Genomic DNA, 19,419 nt, shown 5'->3' with positions numbered 1-19,419 from the left:
TCCCATCCCTTCCTCTGACCAGTCTCCTCTCATCGCTGCCTCGACCAGCCACCTCCCAATCGTACCTCTGACCAGCATCCTCCCATCCCTTCCTCTGACCGGCCACCTCCCAATCCTACCTCTGACTAGCATCCTTCCATCCCTTCCTCTGACCAGCCACCTCCCAATCCTACCTCTGACCAGCATCCTCCCATCCCTCTGACCAGCCTCCTCCCAATCCTACCTCTGACCAACCACCTCCCAATCCTACCTCTGACCAGCTTCCTCCCATCTCTGCCTCTGACCAGCCTCCTCCCAATCCTACCTCTGATCAGACTCCTCCCATCCCTGCCTCTGACCAGCCTCATCCCAATCCTGCCTCTGATAAGCCTCCTCCCAATCCTACCTCTGATCATCATCATCCCATCTCTGCCTCTGATTATCCTCCTCCCATCCCTACCTCTGACCAGCATCCTCCCACCCATGCCTCTGACCAGCCTCATCCCAATCCTAGCCTCTGATCAGCATCCTCCCATCGCTGCCTCTGATCAGCCTCCTCCCAATCCTACCTCTGATCAGACTCCTCCCATCCCTGCCTCTGACCAGCCTCATCCCAATCCTGCCTCTGATAAGCCTCCTCCCAATCCTACCTCTGATCATCATCATCCCATCTCTGCCTCTGATTATCCTCCTCCCATCCCTACCTCTGATCAGCCTCCTCCCATCCCTGCCTCTGACCAGCATCCTCCCAATCCTGCCTCTGATCAGCCTACTCCCATTCCTGCCTCTGACCATCCTCATCCCAATCCTATCTCAGATCAGCCACCTCCCAGTCCTGCCTCTGACCAGCATCCTCCCACCCCTGTCCTTGGATCAGCATCCTCCCATCCCTACCTCTGATCAGCCTCCTCCCATCCCTGCCTCTGACCAGCCTCCTCCCACTCCTGCCTCTGACCAGCATCCTCCCAACCCTACCTCTGACCAGCATCCTCCCAATCCTACCTCTGACCAGCCTCATCCCATTCTGCTTCTGATCAGCCTCTTCCCAATCCTACCTCTGACCAGCCACCTCCCTATCCTACCTCTGATCAGCATCCTCCCATCCCTGCCTCTGATCAGTATCCTCCCATTCCTGCCTCTGACCAGCCTCCTCCCAATCCTACCTCTGACCAGCTTCCTCCCAACCAGCCTCTGACCAGCCACCTCCCAATCCTACCTCTGACCAGCATCCTCCCATCCCTTCCTCTGACCAGTCTCCTCTCATCGCTGCCTCGACCAGCCACCTCCCAATCGTACCTCTGACCAGCATCCTCCCATCCCTTCCTCTGACCGGCCACCTCCCAATCCTACCTCTGACTAGCATCCTTCCATCCCTTCCTCTGACCAGCCACCTCCCAATCCTACCTCTGACCAGCATCCTCCCATCCCTCTGACCAGCCTCCTCCCAATCCTACCTCTGACCAACCACCTCCCAATCCTACCTCTGACCAGCTTCCTCCCATCTCTGCCTCTGACCAGCCACCTCCCAATCCTACCTCTGACCAGCATCTTCCCATCCCTTCCTCTGACCAGCCTCCTCTCATCGCTGCCTCGACCAGCCACCTCCCAATCCTACCTCTGACTAGCATCCTTTTATCCCTTTCTCTGACCAGCCACCTCCCAATCCTACCTCTGACCAGCATCCTCCCATCTCTTCCTCTGACCAGCCACCTCCAAATCCTACCTCTGACCAGCATCCTCCCATCCCTTGCTCAGGTGACCAGCCTCCTCTCATCGCTGCATCTGACCAGCCACCTCCCAATCGTACCTCTGATCATCATCCTCTCATCGCTGCCTCTGACCAGCATCCTCCCATCCCTGCCCTTGATCAGCATCCTCCCATCTCTGCCTCTGGCCAGCATCCTCCCATCCCTTGCTCTGACCAGCCTCCTCTCATCGCTGCCTCTGACCAGCATCCTCCCAATCGTACCTCTGATCAGCCTCCTCTCATCGCTGCCTCTGACCAGTATCCTCCCATCCCTTCCTCTGACCAGCCTCCTCTCATCGCTGCCTCTGACCAGCCACCTCCCAATTGTACCTCTGATCAGCCTCCTCTCATCGCTGCCTCTGACCAGCATCCTCCCATCCCTGCCCTTGATCAGCATCCTCCCATCCCTGCCTCTGGCCAGCATCCTCCCATACCTGCCTCTGACCAGCCTCATCCCAATCCCACCTCTGATCAGCCTCCTCCCATTCCTGCCTCTGATCAGCCTCCTCTCATCCCTGCCTCTGACCAGCATCCTCCCAATCCTACCTCTGATTAGCCTCCTCCCATCCCTGCCTCTGATAAGCCTCATCCCAATCCTGCCTCTGACCAGCCTCATCCCAATCCTACCTCTGATTAGCCTCTGACCAGCATCCTCCCACCCCTGCCTCTGACCAGCCTCATCCCAATCCTACCTCTTATCAGCTTCCTCCCATTCCTGCCTCTGACCAGCCTCATGCCAACCCTACCTCTGACCAGCATCCTCCCACCCATGCCTTTGACCAGCCTCATCCCAATCCTAGCCTCTGATCAGCCTCCTCCCAATCCTACCTCTGATCATCATCATCCCATCTCTGCCTCTGATTATCCTCCTCCCATCCCTACCTCTGATCAGCCTCCTCCCATCCCTGCCTCTGACCAGCATCCTCCCATTCCTACCTCTGATCAGCCTCATCCCAATCCTGCCTCTGATCAGCCACCTCCCAGTCCTGCCTCTGACCAGCATCCTCCCACCCATGCCTTTGACCAGCCTCATCCCAATCCTAGCCTCTGATCAGCCTCCTCCCAATCCTACCTCTGATCATCATCATCCCATCTCTGCCTCTGATTATCCTCCTCCCATCCCTACCTCTGATCAGCCTCCTCCCATCCCTGCCTCTGACCAGCATCCTCCCATTCCTACCTCTGATCAGCCTCATCCCAATCCTGCCTCTGATCAGCCTACTCCCATTCCTGCCTCTGACCATCCTCATCCCAATCCTACCTCAGATCAGCCACCTCCCAGTCCTGCCTCTGACCAGCATCCTCCCACCCCTGTCCTTGGATCAGCATCCTCCCATCCCTGCCTCTGACTAGCCTCCTCCCAATCCTACCTCTGATCAGCCTCGTCCCATTCCTGCTTCTGACCAGCATCCTCCCATCCCTGCCTCTGACCAGCATCCTCCCATCCCTGCTTCTGACCAGCATCCTCCCATCCCCACCCATCCATGCCTCTGTCCAGCCTACTCCCATCTCTGACCAGCCTGCATCCATCCCTGCCTCTGGCCAGCCCCACCCATCCCTGCCTCTGGCCAGCCCCACCCATCCATGTCTCTGACCAGCCTCTTCCCATCTCTACCTCTGACCGGACCCCATCCATCCCTGCCTCTGACCAGCCTCCTCCCATCCATGTCTCTGACCAGCCTCTTCCCATCTTTACCTCTGACCGGCCCCCATCCATCCCTGCCTCTGACCAGCCTCCTCCCATCCCTGCCTCTGACTGGCCCCCACCCATCCATGTCTCTGACCAGCCTCTTCCCATCTTTACCTCTGACCGGCCCCCATCCATCCCTGCCTCTGACCAGCCTCCTCCCATCCCTGCCTCTGACTGGCCCCCACCCATCCCTGCCTCTGACCAGTCTCCTCCCATTCATGCCTCTGACTGGCCCCCACCCATCCCTGCCTCTGACCAGCTCTCTGCCATCAGGGCTTTATAACAAATGAAGATATGTTTGCTTACTTTTCTTAACAACTTAACAGGGATCAAAATAGAGACGTTACTTACCTTCAATAGACTGAAAAAAATCTGTGATAACATCAAGTCAATTGCTCATTCTGTGAAGAAGTCTACATCAGAAGTACTGGAGGTTTGTAGCCCATGTGTGTTTACTATAGCCCACATAAGCCTACGAGATGGGGGGGCAGAAGGGTGGGGAGTAATTGGCCCCACCCACTAGTACTGGAGGTTTGTAGCCCATGTGTGTTTACTATAGCCCACATAAGCCTACACGATGTGGGGCAGGTGGGTGGGGAGTAATTGGCCCCACCCACTAGTGTTGGAGGTTTGTAGCCCATGTGTATTTACTATAGCCCACATAAGCCTACAAGATGGGTAGGCAGGGGGGTGGAGAGTAATTGGCCCCACCCACTAGTGTGTTTACTATAGCCCATATAAGCCTACGAGATTGGGGGGGGGGGGCAGAAGGGTGGGGAGTAATTGGCCCCACCCACTAGTGCTGGAGGTTTGTAGCCCATGTGTATTTACTATAGCCTACGAGATGGGGGGGGGGGGCAGGGCGGTGGGGAGTAATTGGCCCCATCCACTAGTACTGGAGGTTTGTAGCCCATGTGTGTTTATTATAGCCCACATAAGCCTACGAGATGGGGGCGGGGGGGGGGGGGGCAGGAGGGTGGGGAGTAATTGGCCCCACCCACTAGTGCTGGAGCAAAACCTCAAATTCGGGCAAAAAAAATTAAGATATTACGGCAAAATATGCTAACCTGAGTACTTTTTACCATGTATTTCCATCATTCTATCCTCAAAATTAGTTGTAATCCATATAAAAATGTGTATTGATTCCTTTGCAACCCTGTTTGGTAGCATTGCTAATACGAATAAATGTTGCTATCCAGATTCAGACATAAACCAGCCTGCCCCCTACCAAAAAGGGAGCCTGTACGCCTATGATCAATCAATCAATTCTTTTATTGTATGTAAGGCCATAAGCCCATACATGATATATACAAAACTTATATACTGATATATTTTGGGACCAGTTCAAATGATTAGCCAGCTGCTTTAGAAACACAAAATAGAAGTATAGTAGCATATAATTATACATACATGATGCATGTCGTATAACTCCTGTATCTACCTAAACACAATGGTTCAGTTTACTGTAATGCAATTACTTCTTCTCTACACTTTTAATGCTTTTACATTTTTCAAAACTTATTTTTTCATGTTTTTCTTCTTTGTAATTTGTAGTTTAGTTGGTTTTTAATTGATTGTTATTTTCCACAGATCAGTGACTGCCTGACAAAAGTAAGACGTTCACCACAGAAGCCGATACCGGAGAACACGAAAGAACGAAGGACTGATATCAGTGCACGCAGTGTTTACGTGGTAAATTATACATTCTGAGATCAGTGTTCACGTGGTAAATTATACATTCTGAGATCAGTGTTTACATGGTAAATTATACATTCTGAGATCTGTGTTTACATGGTACATTATACATTCTGAGATCAGTGTTTACGTGGTAAATTATGCATTCTGAGATCAGTGTTTACATGGTAAATTATACTTTCTGAGATCTGTGTTTACATGGTAAATTATACATTCTGAGATGAGTGTTTACATGGTGTGGTAAATTATACATTTTGAGATTAGTGTTTACATGGGGTGGTAAATTATACATTCTGAGATCAATGTTTACATGGGGTGGTAAATTATACATTTTGAAATCAGTGTTTACGTGGTGTGTGGTAAATTATACATTTTGAAATCAGTGTTTACGTGGTGTGTGGTAAATTGTACATTCTGAGGTCATTTACATGGTGTGTCATAAATTATTACACATTCTGATATTAGTGTTTAAATGGCCCATCAATGGCAGGTTTAAGCCTGCATATATCAGTTGTTAGAAAGTGACTTACAGAAAATAAATATGAATGAAAGGTTTTTTATCCTGTATGAAATCTATTTGAAAGATACACAAGCAAGAGGCAATACATCTGAAAAACTTTTTCTTGTACAAATGTCACTAAGACCACTTCCAGGTCTACACTAAGATTACCCCCTCCCTACCCCCATGCATGCCAGCATTATTTGTTTTGTATAATAAATACAAAATTAATATGCTAATAACACACACATGCATGCACATTTCAGACACTGATGACTGTCTTGCTGATTGTGGAGTGACTGGACATGTCTAAACACATACACACACACTAATAACACACACACACACACACACACACACATTAATAACACACATATATACACACACACACTAATAACACATACGCACTAATAACACACATACACACTAATAACACATACACACACACACACACACATACACACTAATAACACACACTAATAACACACATACACACTAATAACACACATATACACACTAATAACACACACACACATACACACACACTAATAACACACACACACTAATAACACACACACACTAATAACACACACACTAATAACACACATACACACTGGTAACACATGTACACACTAATAACACACATACACACTAATAACACACATACTAATAACCCTAACACACATACACTAATAACACACACATACACACACATACACACTAATAACACACACATATACACTAATAACACACATACACATACATATACACTAATAACACACACATACACACTAATAACATACATACACACTAATAACACACACTGATAACACAGACATGTACACATACACACTTATAACACACACACATACACACTATAACAGTGTTTAAGTGTAATACATTATTATACAGATTGTAACAGATGGATGTTTGAGTGTAGTACATTATGGTGTTTGAGTGTAGTACATTATTATACAGATTGTAACAGATTGGTGTTTAAGTGATGTATTTTGCAATGTTTTTATTTTGTCCCTATTCTTGAATCTTTAGAAAGGTTTTCCCTTGAACTGTGGGATAGATGAATTAGAAGAGTTTTTCCAAACATATGGGCCTGTTGATTCTATCTTCATGAAAAGATTTCTAAAAGAAAAAAAAACATTCAAGGTATTTTTATACTGTTTAGCATTGTTAAATTTGATGGTAAAGCATGTCAAGATATTTAACATTCAGTACTTTTAATTTGGCGTGGAAACTATGAAGGATGCACTTCTATGTATTGCCAGGTTTCAATCCAGATCAAAGTTTACTAATTAAAACATTTGATTTTTTCTCTCGTCTTTACAAAGTAAAGAGATCTGTCTTCTTGATGTTTTTAACCCAATTTTATTATTTGGCTACTATGTAAAATGTGTAATTGTAAAATAATGAGCGGGACCTTAATATAGGCATCACCTGTTGGTCCATCCCCAACCTTATTACAAACGTTAATAAATATATAGGTATTATTAAAATGCGAGATATAGGTATTATTAAAAGGTGAGATATAGGTATTATTAAAAGGCGAGATATATCTATTATTAAAAGGCGAGATGTAGGTATTATTAAAAGGTGAAATATAGGTATTATTAAAAGGCGAGATGTAGGTATTATTAAAAGGTGAGATATAGGTATTATTAAAAGGTGAAATATAGGTATTATTAAAAGGCGGGATATATCTATTATTAAAAGGCGAGATGTAGGTATTATTAAAAGGCGGGATATATCTATTATTAAAAGGTGAGATATAGGTATTATTAAAAGGCGGGATATATCTATTATTAAAAGGTGAGATATAGGTATTATTAAAAGGCGAGATGTAGGTATTATTAAAAGGCGGGATATATCTATTATTAAAAGGCAAGATGTAGGTATTATTAAAAGGCGAGATGTAGGTATTGTTAAAGGTGAGATATAGGTATTATTAAAAGGTGAGATGTAGGTATTATTAAAAGGTGAGACATAGGTATTATTATTCAGCAGTCAGTTTTTACACTCGTCCGGTTGTTTGTGAGGACCTAATATTCAGTTGGACAACTTAATTCTATGATACTAGTTTCTCATTGGACAACTTAATTCTATGATACCAGTTGCTTATCGGACAACTTAATTCTATGATACCAGTTGCAGGGCATAAAATGTGGGACGAATGATTTTGTCATTCGTCTATCGGTTATGCAAAACCAATATCGACACGAACGACGGATCGTTCGTGCAAAAACTATAATCGCTCGTAAGAAAACGGGCCTAGCATTGCAGGTGTGAGAAAAAAACAATGTATCCGTTTGAACTTGGTCAATTACAAAGTCGGCACTGTCATTAGAAGTGTCAATAACATTTAGTAACATAGTCACACGTTCCCTTTGATAATTTTGCTACGTGCGGAAAACAATACGCGGTTTAGAAATTAAAGCGGTTTATGAGTATTTATTAAATGTGACATCACCTTAGCCCGGCATTTAGTTATAGAGTTGTAAAATGTCAGGACCTAATGCGAAAAAACGCAAAAAGGACACCGTTAATGAAAAAAAAAGAGGAAGAAATTGTGGTTTTCCGACGATTTCACAGTTAATACAAATGAGAATGGCAACGTATGTAAAGTCTCGTGGTAAATATTCTTGTGCACAATAAACTCGTGCAATAAATAGGAAGCGAAAAAAACGTATGACATACACGGCGAAGAAAATAGTACGTTTAATAAGGGTTCGCAGAACTTCGGGTCTTTCCGTTCAGAGCCGGAAGCTCAAAGCTTCCGGGAAATCCCTGTTTCGTGCAGACTATTGTTTGGTGCCAACAAATACTGCCCTGTAACAGAACCGATGGGGTAGTGTGCTGAAATGTAAATGGCAGCTTTCAAGTTAGTTCCAGCATACCAAATAATAATAATAATGTAGTATTTACGATAAGAATTTGGAGAAAAGCTACAAAAATCACCCATCTTATATTCTCATTTGATTACCGTTGTCAGTTAACCTTTTCATTTGTATCTGAACCACTGGAGAAAATCGTTCATGCAAACACTAAAACCACACGAATGACATATCGTTTGTCTGAAAAAAAAATTTATGCCCTGCAGTTGCCCGTCGGACAACTTAATTCTATGATACCAGTTGCCCATCGGACAACTTAATTCTATGATACCAGTTGCCCGTCGGACAACTTAATTCTATGATACCAGTTGCCCGTCGGACAACTTAATTCTATGGTACCAGTTGCCCGTCGGACAACTTAATTCTATGATACCAGTTGCCCCTCGGACAACTTAATTCTATGATACCAGTTGACCGTCGGACAACTTAATTCTATGATGCCAGTTGCCCGTCGGACAACTTAATTCTATGATACCAGTTGCCCGTCAGACAACTTAATTCTGTGTTCAGGGTTCTTTGTTTAAGATTTCTCTTTGTTTCAGGGTTCTGTAATTGTAACGTTTACTTCAAAAGATGACACTGAAAAATTCCTTAAGATAGAATGTGTCAAATACAAAGACACAGATGAAAATGAACTTGAGAAAATGTTGAAGTAAGTCATGGACATTTAATTATTTCACTCAGTATATATTAAACATTTAAAGTTTGATTTTTTTTATTGACACCACTAGAGTACATTGATTAAGCATTGGTTTCCTAAAAAAAAAATTATTGCATAGAACATTTAAAAAAAAAGAAGATCATTGGATGTAAAACATTTTGTGTTTCTTTTCAACTTGACCTGTCCTCAAACTAGTGCATATTCCCCTGAGGATAGTAGTCTGGTTCGAACATCCCAACAGCCAATGGGATGGCCTAAGATTCTTCTACTGTGCACCCCTTCCTGCTCCGGTCACATGACTAATTTCCTTCTTTTCCCTTCGCTCTTGTGGTTCGGACGTCGGTCTTTCGCTCTGTCTTAATCTGAGCCATCTATCCTTTTACTTGGTTTATTTGAGTCTTTAATGTCTGTAACACAAATGTTGGTACTTCATTGTTGTTCAAGTATTTTGGTTGTAATCACTTTATTTAAAGTGTTCTTTCCAAATTATTAATTCTCATGTGTGCTGGTCAACAGTTTCGGTCACCATTTATAAATGGAGGCTTCTTGTTTACCAGAATTCTACACTTAGGTGTTTGCTTTTTCGTTAGAGATAATTCAATATGTCAGACACTAGTTCTTCTCGAGTTGTGCAATCTTGAATTAAGTGCAAGAAGTTTATGGCAGGAGACCCGCATGATGAGTGTCCAGGATGTCGCCCGCCTTGCGACATGCGTCATACCCAAAAATTGTTGAAGATTTTTTTTTTTAAATTAACCTTTTGACAAAATTAATTACCCTTATCATTACTGTATGGTTTTCTTAACCCTAACCCTAAACTTAACCCATTTTCCTTTTGGGAGAGGCCCCCCATGCCCCTTGTTGACTGTGGTTGCAAAAATTTCTTTCTGGCAGAAACACTGACATGGACTTAAGATGACTTTATACATTCCCAGAGTATGACAAATATTTTGAAAAGTCACTAGCCACAGGGCTAGTGGGTTTGTGAAAACCACTAGCCCACCCAGATAAAGCACTAGCCCAAATTCCTGATCAATTATAACTGGATTTTTATATAATTTTTGTAAGATTACACATTTACGAGTATAACAGTAAAATAAAACAAACACTTAAATCATGTTATAACTTTCAGTTTTTTGTCGTGTCGTACGTTTTGTCTTTTGTCAAGTGTGATCCATCGTCATTGTCCCGTTTTCGTTTTTGCCCTCCCCCCGGGGAAATATAATTGAGCAAACTCTTGGTTGGTATCTAAAAGCACTATCAAAATAATTAAATTTAAATGAGGGTACGACAGTGTGACACACGGTAATAGATGGTTCAGTGTATTTGGTAGTTGGTTATATATTTAGGGCCTACTATTTATGTCGCCAGGAACGGTGATGCCAAATACAGGGCATTATTCCGTGTCAGACCGATATCAAAAGAATATAACGGCGACATCTAATCCATTGTTAATTGATGAACAAAAAAGGTATTATCTTGTATCGGCAGCTGTGACGTATTATCCAAACCGCTATACGTAATAGGCCAAGCCGAGTCATTGCATATGCGGTTACCATTAAAGTAAATTGTTTTCCTGATTGCCGATAACCACATGCTAGCAAAGTGTTAAATTAGAAAACAATAGGTAAATAAAACAAACACTGAAATTCAAAGCATGGCTGGGGTTTACTTGATTGAGATTAACCTGTCGTCGCGATTGGTGATTTCCAAGTTCTTAGCCTAAAACATATGTGCGAGATTAACTACCAAGTGACGTGTCTAACCAATCAAAACACGCATGTCATTAGACTTTATTTCCTGTGCCAGAAACTTGAAAGGGAAAGGTAAACAATGCATGCTGTAACTGTGACGATGTAGAGATAGCATGTTACTGCAGTTTGCAGACCTAGCTCAAGTGGATTATTATTATATACTGATTGCGTTATTGATATTATTCGATGACAAACGTCACAATCAAATTTATTCAACGAAATTTCAGCCGAGAGAAAAAGAAAGAAAAAAAACAAAAAACCGCGATGACGAGAGGAGGGGGGAAACCACTAGCCCGCCTTTCTCACTAGCCCGAACTTAAAAACCACTAGCCACGGGCGTCGGGCTAGCGGATTTGTCTAACTCTGCATTCCACTGGGCCCGGCGGAGTTTAACAGCTACGTCTGAGTCATCACTCGGTGGGCTAAGAAGACTGAGCCGGCCCCGGCTCCCTCACCTTCGCAGTCTTCCATCATGGAATCTGTCACAAAAAGGGCGAGACATAGCCCAGTGGTAAAGCGTTCACTTGGTGCACGGTTGGTCTGGGATTGTTCCCCGTTGGTGGGCCCATTGGGCTATTTCTCCCTCCAGCCAGTGCACCACGACTGGTATATGAAAGGCCGTGGTATGTGTTATTCTGTCTGCGGGATGGTGCATATAAATGATCCCTTGCTGCTAATTGAAAACAGTAGCCCAGGGAGTGGTGACAGCAGGTTTCCTCTCTTAATACCTGTGTGGTCCTTAACCATATCTCCGACACCATATAACTGTAAATAAAATGTGTTGAGTTCATCGTTAAATAAAACATTTCCTTTCTTCCTGTCGCAGAAGTGCTGAAGTCACTTTTGCCTAGCATGGTGCAAGATAATTTTGCTGCAGTGTCTGCCAATAAAACATTTCCTTTCTTCCTGTCGCAGAAGTGCTGAAGTCACTTTTGCCTAGCATGGTGCAAGATAATTTTGCTGCAGTGTCTGCCAATATGGTCGCCTGTCCAGCTGTTCCCACCTGTCCTACAGCTGACCAGCTACTACCGATGGCTCCTGCTACTGTCTCTGCAGTGTCTGCAGCTGACCAGCTACTACCGACGGCTCCCGTGACTGTCTCTGCAGCTGACCAGCTACTACCGACGGCTCCCGCGACTGTCTCTGCAGTTGAACAGCTACTACCGATAGCTCCCGCTACTGTCTCTGCAGCTGACCAGCTACTACCGACGGCTCCCGCTACTGTCTCTGCAGCTGACCAGCTACATGTACTATGAACAGCTCCCACTACTGTCTCTGCAGCTGACCAGCTACATGTACTACGGACAGCTCCCACTACTGTCTCTGCAGCTGACCAGCTACTACCGCGGCTCACGCTACTGTCTCTGCAGCTGACCAGCTACTACCGACGGCTCCTGCTACTGTCTCTGCAGTGTCTCTGCAGCTGACCAGGTCCTACCGACAGCTCCTGCGACTGTCTCTGCAGCTGACCAGCTACTACCGATGGCTTCCGCTACTGTCTCTGCAGCTGACCAGCTACTACCGACGGCTCCCGCTACTGTCTCTATAGCTGACCAGCTACTACTGACGGCTCACGCTACTGTCTCTGCATCTGACCAGCTACTACTGACGGCTCACGCTACTGTCTCTGCAGCTGACCAGCTACTACCGATGGCTCCTGCTACTGTCTCTGCAGTGTCTCTGCAGCTGACCAGGTCCTACCGACAGCTCCTGCGACTGTCTCTGCAGCTGACCAGCTACTACCGATGGCTTCCACTACTGTCTCTGCAGCTGACAAGCTACTACCGACAGCTCCCGCTACTGTCTCTGCAGTGTCTCAGCAGCTGACCAGGTCCTACCGACAGCTCCTGCGACTGTCTCTGCAGCTGACCAGCTACTACCGATGGCTTCCACTACTGTCTCTGCAGCTGACAAGCTACTACCGACAGCTCCCGCTACTGTCTCTGCAGTGTCTCAGCAGCTGACCAGCTACTACTGACGGCTCCCTCTACTGTCTCTGTTCTGCTACTGTCTCTACAGTGTATCTGCAGCTGACCAGCTACTACCGACGGCTCCCGCTACTGTCTCTGCAGCTAACCAGCTCCTATCGACGGCTCCCGCTACTGTCTCTGCAGCTGACCAGCTACTACCGACGGCTCCCGCTACTGTCTCTGCAGTGTCTGCAGCTGACCAGCTACTACCGACGGCTCACGCTACTCTCTCTTCAGTGTCTGCAGCTGACCAGCTACTACCGACAGCTCCCGCTACTGTCTCTGCAGTGTCTGCAGCTGACCAGATACTACCGACGGCTCCCGCTACTCTCTCTTCAGTGTCTGCAGCTGACCAGCTACTACCGACGGCTCCCGCTACTGTCTCTGCAGCTGACCAGCTACTACTGATGGCTTCTGCTACTGTCTCTGCAGCTGACCAGCTACTACCGACGGCTCCCGCTACTGTCTCTATAGCTGACCAGCTACTACTGACGGCTCACGCTACTGTCTCTGCATCTGACCAGCTACTACTGACGGCTCACGCTACTGTCTCTGCAGCTGACCAGCTACTACCGATGGCTCCTGCTACTGTCTCTGCAGTGTCTCTGCAGCTGACCAGGTCCTACCGACAGCTCCTGCGACTGTCTCTGCAGCTGACCAGCTACTACCTATGGCTTCCGCTACTGTCTCTGCAGCTGACAAGCTACTACCGACAGCTCCCGCTACTGTCTCTGCAGTGTCTCAGCAGCTGACCAGCTACTACTGACGGCTCCCTCTACTGTCTCTGTTCTGCTACTGTCTCTACAGTGTATCTGCAGCTGACCAGCTACTACCGACGGCTCCCGCTACTGTCTCTGCAGCTAACCAGCTCCTATCGACGGCTCCCGCTACTGTCTCTGCAGCTGACCAGCTACTACCGACGGCTCCCGCTACTGTCTCTGCAGTGTCTGCAGCTGACCAGCTACTACCGACGGCTCACGCTACTCTCTCTTCAGTGTCTGCAGCTGACCAGCTACTACCGACGGCTCCCGCTACTGTCTCTGCAGTGTCTGCAGCTGACCAGCTACTACCGACGGCTCCCGCTACTGTCTCTGCAGCTGACCAGCTACTACCGACGGCTCCCGCTACTGTCTCTGCAGCTGACCAGCTACTATTGACGGCTCCCGCTACTGTCTCTGCAGCTGACCAGCTACATACCGACGGCTCCCGCTACTGTCTCTGCAGCTGACCAGCTACTACCGACGGCTCACGCTACTGTCTCTGCAGCTGACCAGCTCCTATCGAAGGCTCCCGCTACTGTCTCTGCAGCTCACCAGCTCCTATCAACGGCTCACGCTACTGTCTCTGCAGCTGACCAGCTCCTATCGACGGCTGCCGCTACTGTCTGCAGCTCACCAGCTACTACCGACGGCTGCAGCTGACCAGCTACTACCGACGGCTCCCGCTACTGTCTCTGCAGCTGACCAGCTACTACTGACGGCTCCCGCTACTGTCTCTGCAGCTGATCAGCTACTACCGACGGCTCCCGCTACTGTCTCTGCAGCTGACCAGCTACTACCGACGGCTGCAGCTGACCAGCTACTACCGACGGCTCCCGCTACTGTCTCTGCAGCTGACCAGCTACTATCGACGGCTCCCGCTACTGTCTCTGCAGCTGACCAGCTACTACCGACGGCTCCCGCTACTGTCTCTGCAGCTGACCAGCTACTACCGACGGCTCACGCTACTGTCTCTGCAGCTGACCAGCTACTATCGACGGCACCCGCTACTGTCTCTGCAGCTGACCAGCTACTATCGACGGCTCCCGCTACTGTCTCTGCAGCTGACCAGCTACTACCGACGGCTCCCGCTACTGTCTCTGCAGCTGACCAGCTACTACCGACGGCTCCCGCTACTGTCTCTGCAGCTCACCAGCTCCTATCGACGGCTCACGCTACTGTCTCTGCAGCTGACCAGCTCCTATCGACGGCTGCCGCTACTGTCTCTGTAGCTGACCAGCTACTACCGACGTCTCCCGCTACTGTCTCTACAGCTGACCAGCTACTACCGATGGCTCCTGCTACTGTCTCTGCAGTGTCTGCAGCTGACCAGCTACTACCGACGGCTCCCGCGACTGTCTCTGCTGTCTCTGCAGCTGACCAGCTACTACCGATGGCTCACGCTACTGTCTCTGCAGCTGACCAGCTACTACCGATGGCTCCTGCTAAAAGTCTCTGCAGTGTCTCTGCAGCTGACCAGCTACTACCGACGGCTTCCGCTACTGTCTCTACAGTGTCTCTGCAGCTGACCAGCTACTACCGACGGCTCCCGCTACTGTCTCTACAGCTGACCAGCTACTACCGATGGCTTCCGCTACTGTCTCTGCAGCTGACCAGCTACTACCGACGGCTCCTGCTACTGTCTCTGCAGCTGACCAGCTACTACCGACGGCTCACGCTACTGTCTCTGCAGCTGACCAGCTCCTATCAAAGGCTCTCGCTACTGTCTCTGCAGCTGACCAGCTCCTATCAAAGGCTCCCGCTACTGTCTCTGCAGCTGACCAGCTACTACCGACGGCTCCCGCTACTGTCTCTGTAGCTGACCAGCTAATACCGACGGCTTCCGCTACTGTCTCTGCAGCTGACCAGCTGCTTCCGCTACTGTCTCTGCAACTGACCAGCTACTACCGACGACTCCCGCTACTGTCTCTGCAGCTGACCAGCTCCTATCGACGGCTCCCGCTACTGTCTCTGCAGCTGACCAGCTACTACCGATGGCTCCTGCTACTGTCTCTGAAGTGTCTCTGCAGCTGACCAGCTACTACTGACGGCTCCCGCTACTGTCTCTACAGCTGACAGCTACTAGCGATGGCTCCTGCTACTGTCTCTGAAGTGTCTCTGCAGCTGACCAGCTACTACTGACGGCTCCCGCTACTGTCTCTACAGCTGACAGCTACTAGCGATGGCTCCTGCTACTGTCTCTGAAGTGTCTCTGCAGCTGACCAGCTACTACCGACGGCTGCCGCAACTGTCTCTGCAGTGTCTCTGCAGCTGACCAGCTACTACCGATGGCTCCTGCTACTGTTTCTGCAGTGTCTCTGCAGCTGACTCTACTACCGACGGCTCCCGCGACTGTCTCAGCAGTGTCTATGCAGCTGACCAGCTACTACCAACGGCTCCGTCTCTGCAGCTGACCAGCTACTACCGACGGCTCCCGCGACTGTCTCTGCAGCTGACCAGCTACTACCGATGGCTCCTGCTACTGTCTCTGCAGTCTCTCTGCAGCTGACCAGGTCCTACCGACAGCTCCTGCGACTGTCTCTGCAGCTGACCAGCTACTACCGACGGCTTCCGCTACTGTCTCTACAGTGTCTCTGCAGCTGACCAGCTACTACCGACGGCTCCCGCTACTGTCTCTGCAGTGTCTCTGCAGCTGACCAGGTCCTACCGACAGCTCCTGCGACTGTCTCTACAGCTGACCAGCTACTACCGACGGCTTCCGCTACTGTCTCTGCAGCTGACCAGCTACTACCGACGGCTCCCGCTACTGTCTCTGCAGCTGACCAGCTACTACCGACGGCTCACGCTACTGTCTCTGCAGCTGACCAGCTCCTATCGAAGGCTCTCGCTACTGTCTCTGCAGCCGACCAGCTCCTATCGACGGCTCACGCTACTGTCTCTGTAGCTGACCAGCTACAACCGACGGCTTCCGCTACTGTCTCTGCAGCTGACCAGCTTCTTCCGACTGCTTCCGCTACTGTCTCTGCAACTGACCAGCTACTACCGACGACTCCCGCTACTGTCTCTGCAGCTGACCAGCTCCTATCGACGGCTCCCGCTACTGTCTCTGCAGCTGACCAGCTGCTACCGACGGCTCCCGCTACTGTCTCTACAGCTGACAGCTACTACCGATGGCTCCTGCTACTGTCTCTGAAGTGTCTCTGCAGCTGACCAGCTACTACCGACGGCTGCCGCAACTGTCTCTGCAGTGTGTCTGCAGCTGACCAGCTACTACCGATGGCTCCTGCTACTGTTTCTGCAGTGTCTCTGCAGCTGACTCTACTACCGACGGCTCCCGCGACTGTCTCAGCAGTGTCTCTGCAGCTGACCAGCTACTACCAACGGCTCTGTCTCTGCAGCTGACCAGCTACTACCGACGGCTCCCGCAACTGTCTCAGCAGTGTCTCTGCAGCTGACCAGCTACTACCAACGGCTCCGGCTCTGCAGCTGACCAGCTACTACCGACGGCTCCTGCGACTGTCTCTGCAGCTGACCAGCTACTACCGATGGCTCCTGCTACTGTCTCCAGTGTGTCTGCAGCTGAACAGCTACTACCGACGGCTCCCGCGACTGTCTCTGCAGTGTCTCTGCAGCTGACCAGCTACTACCGACAGCACCTGCGACTGTCTCTGCAGCTGACCAGCTCCTATCGACGGCTCCCGCTACTGTCTCTGCAGCTGACCAGCTACTACCGACGGCTCCCGCTACTGTCTCTACAGCTGACAGCTACTACCGATTGCTCCTGCTACTGTCTCTGCAGCTGACCAGCTACTACCGACGGCTCCCGCTACTGTCTCTGCAGCTGACCAGCTACTACCGACGGCTGCCACAACTGTCTCTGCAGTGTCTCTGCAGCTGACCAGCTACTACTGATGGCTCCTGCTACTGTTTCTGCAGTGTCTCTGCAGCTGACTCTACTACCGATGGCTCCCGCGACTGTCTCAGCAGTGTGTCTGCAGCTGACCAGCTACTACCGACGGCTCCCGCGACTGTCTCTGCAGTGTCTCTGCAGCTGACCAGCTACTACTGACAGCACCTGCGACTGTCTCTGCAGCTGACCAGCTACTACCGACGGCTACCGCTACTATCTCTGCAGCTGACCAGCTACTACCGACGGCTTCCGCTACTGTCTCTGCAGTTGACCAGCTACTACCGACAGCTCCCGCTACTGTCTCTGCAGCTGACGCTACTACCGACGGCTTCCGCTACTCCAACTTTAAGGAGACTACTTTGCTGTTGGCATTTCTGCTGTGGTACTCATACCCACTCATACCCAGTCTTTAGTATGCCAGTCAGTGATCAGGCACTCGAACTCGACGGTGACTTGGAACGTCTTGGCAAGCACCCTGCTACGGTCGAGGTTCCAAAACGCACATCCATGGCAGTAAACACCACTCAATGATGTCTCTTGTAACCTTTATTATATTTTGATTTGTTCTTGGCGACCATAGCTTCCCAGGTGAAGGATGTGAAAGGCTATGCCCTTCTCCAGCAGTCGGGAAAGGTGATTGCTTATACGATGTCGACTATCCTCACACAACAACGGTGCCAGGCGTGCCTTAAGCAGTCAATACTGGATGAAGGCCACAAGAAGACCCTGGTCGTCCTCTAACAGGGCTTCTAGAAGTTTTATAAAATCTACTAGCCATGGGATCAGTGATTTTGAATATTTACCAGCCACAATTAAAAATTAATTAATACAATTTTACTAATACTAATAATGTCGCCTAAAGAAGGAGATAGAGCTGAAAAACACTAAGATTGGGGGACAGAGGTGGGGGGCAGGATATTCATATTTACAAAATATACCATCAACATCCCAAACTGCATTCACTTAACGACAAAAACGCAAATGCAATATTTACGGAAATACTATTCTACATTTTTCAGCTATGATGGGTGAAATAAAATAGATTGCAATCGGTTAAAATAAAATATCAGTAATGTGCATGTAAAACATCCATTCTAGTAAACAAGTGAAACACCCTCCAGTAAACAGAAAAAAGTATGTTTCTAACTGCGTTCAGGTGCATGCGTTTGCAAAAAGTATCGTACCGTGCATGCACGGTTTGTCATTTTCCATTTTTAAGGCCACTACATGAAAAAATAGATATACTTAACTCCTGTCTCTGAAACGCGCTACTACCGACGGCTACTGTATCTGCAAACCCACAGCTGACTAAACGATGTACAAATCGATTAAGTTGACCAATAGCCATCTTGCAGCGTACCAGCTCCTACATAACTCATGCTACTGTCTCCGAGTACAGTGTGACGTCACGCACATGCTGAAATTGACGACCAAAATCGATCTGGAATGCTCTGCAAACGGGTGGATCATGAAAGATGCGAATTGCAGCTGACCACTCCTACCGACGGGTATAAAAGACTGCCAGACAGCAGCTGTTCAACTGCATTTTACGAGTAGCGATACAACGATGCCACGACTTAACGCTGATTCCAGACTAGAGCTTTGGGGAATTTGGAGGCCGGAATGGATGCCAGGCAGGTTGCACATGCTTTCGGTGTCCAGTCTCGACCATACTACCGTCTCATAGACCGATTTCTACAGCTGACAACACCGTCGTCGACCGTCCACGTAGCGGCCGTCCAGAGTGACTCACAGCGCCAGGACCGTTACATCGTCCGAACTCACAGCAGCGTGATCGGTTGTACCAGCCACCACCAACAGCCCGGCAGACAGTGGGAACCTCACAACTGCCCAGTTACTACCTACACCACGGTACGACGTCGTCTGAT

The 19,419-nt window shown here is 48.5% G+C and overlaps 1 protein-coding gene across 1 annotated transcript in view; it reads left to right on the top strand.

Annotated features, from left to right (window-relative positions):
* The window catches only part of LOC121382831 (lupus La protein homolog), an 84,320-nt gene that overhangs the window by 16,320 nt on the left and 48,581 nt on the right, over positions 1 to 19,419 (top strand). Inside the window, exons 4-7 of the mRNA XM_041512457.1 lie at positions 3,743 to 3,849; positions 5,007 to 5,108; positions 6,661 to 6,774; positions 9,059 to 9,168. Of these exons, the coding sequence (XP_041368391.1) occupies positions 3,743 to 3,849; positions 5,007 to 5,108; positions 6,661 to 6,774; positions 9,059 to 9,168 (433 nt within the window). The remainder of the gene's footprint in view (positions 1 to 3,742; positions 3,850 to 5,006; positions 5,109 to 6,660; positions 6,775 to 9,058; positions 9,169 to 19,419) is intronic.

This window comes from Gigantopelta aegis, chromosome 10 (assembly GCF_016097555.1).
Source record: "Gigantopelta aegis isolate Gae_Host chromosome 10, Gae_host_genome, whole genome shotgun sequence".
Classification (NCBI taxonomy): Eukaryota; Metazoa; Mollusca; class Gastropoda; order Neomphalida; family Peltospiridae; genus Gigantopelta; species Gigantopelta aegis.
This window is presented reverse-complemented; position numbering and strand designations above follow the sequence as displayed.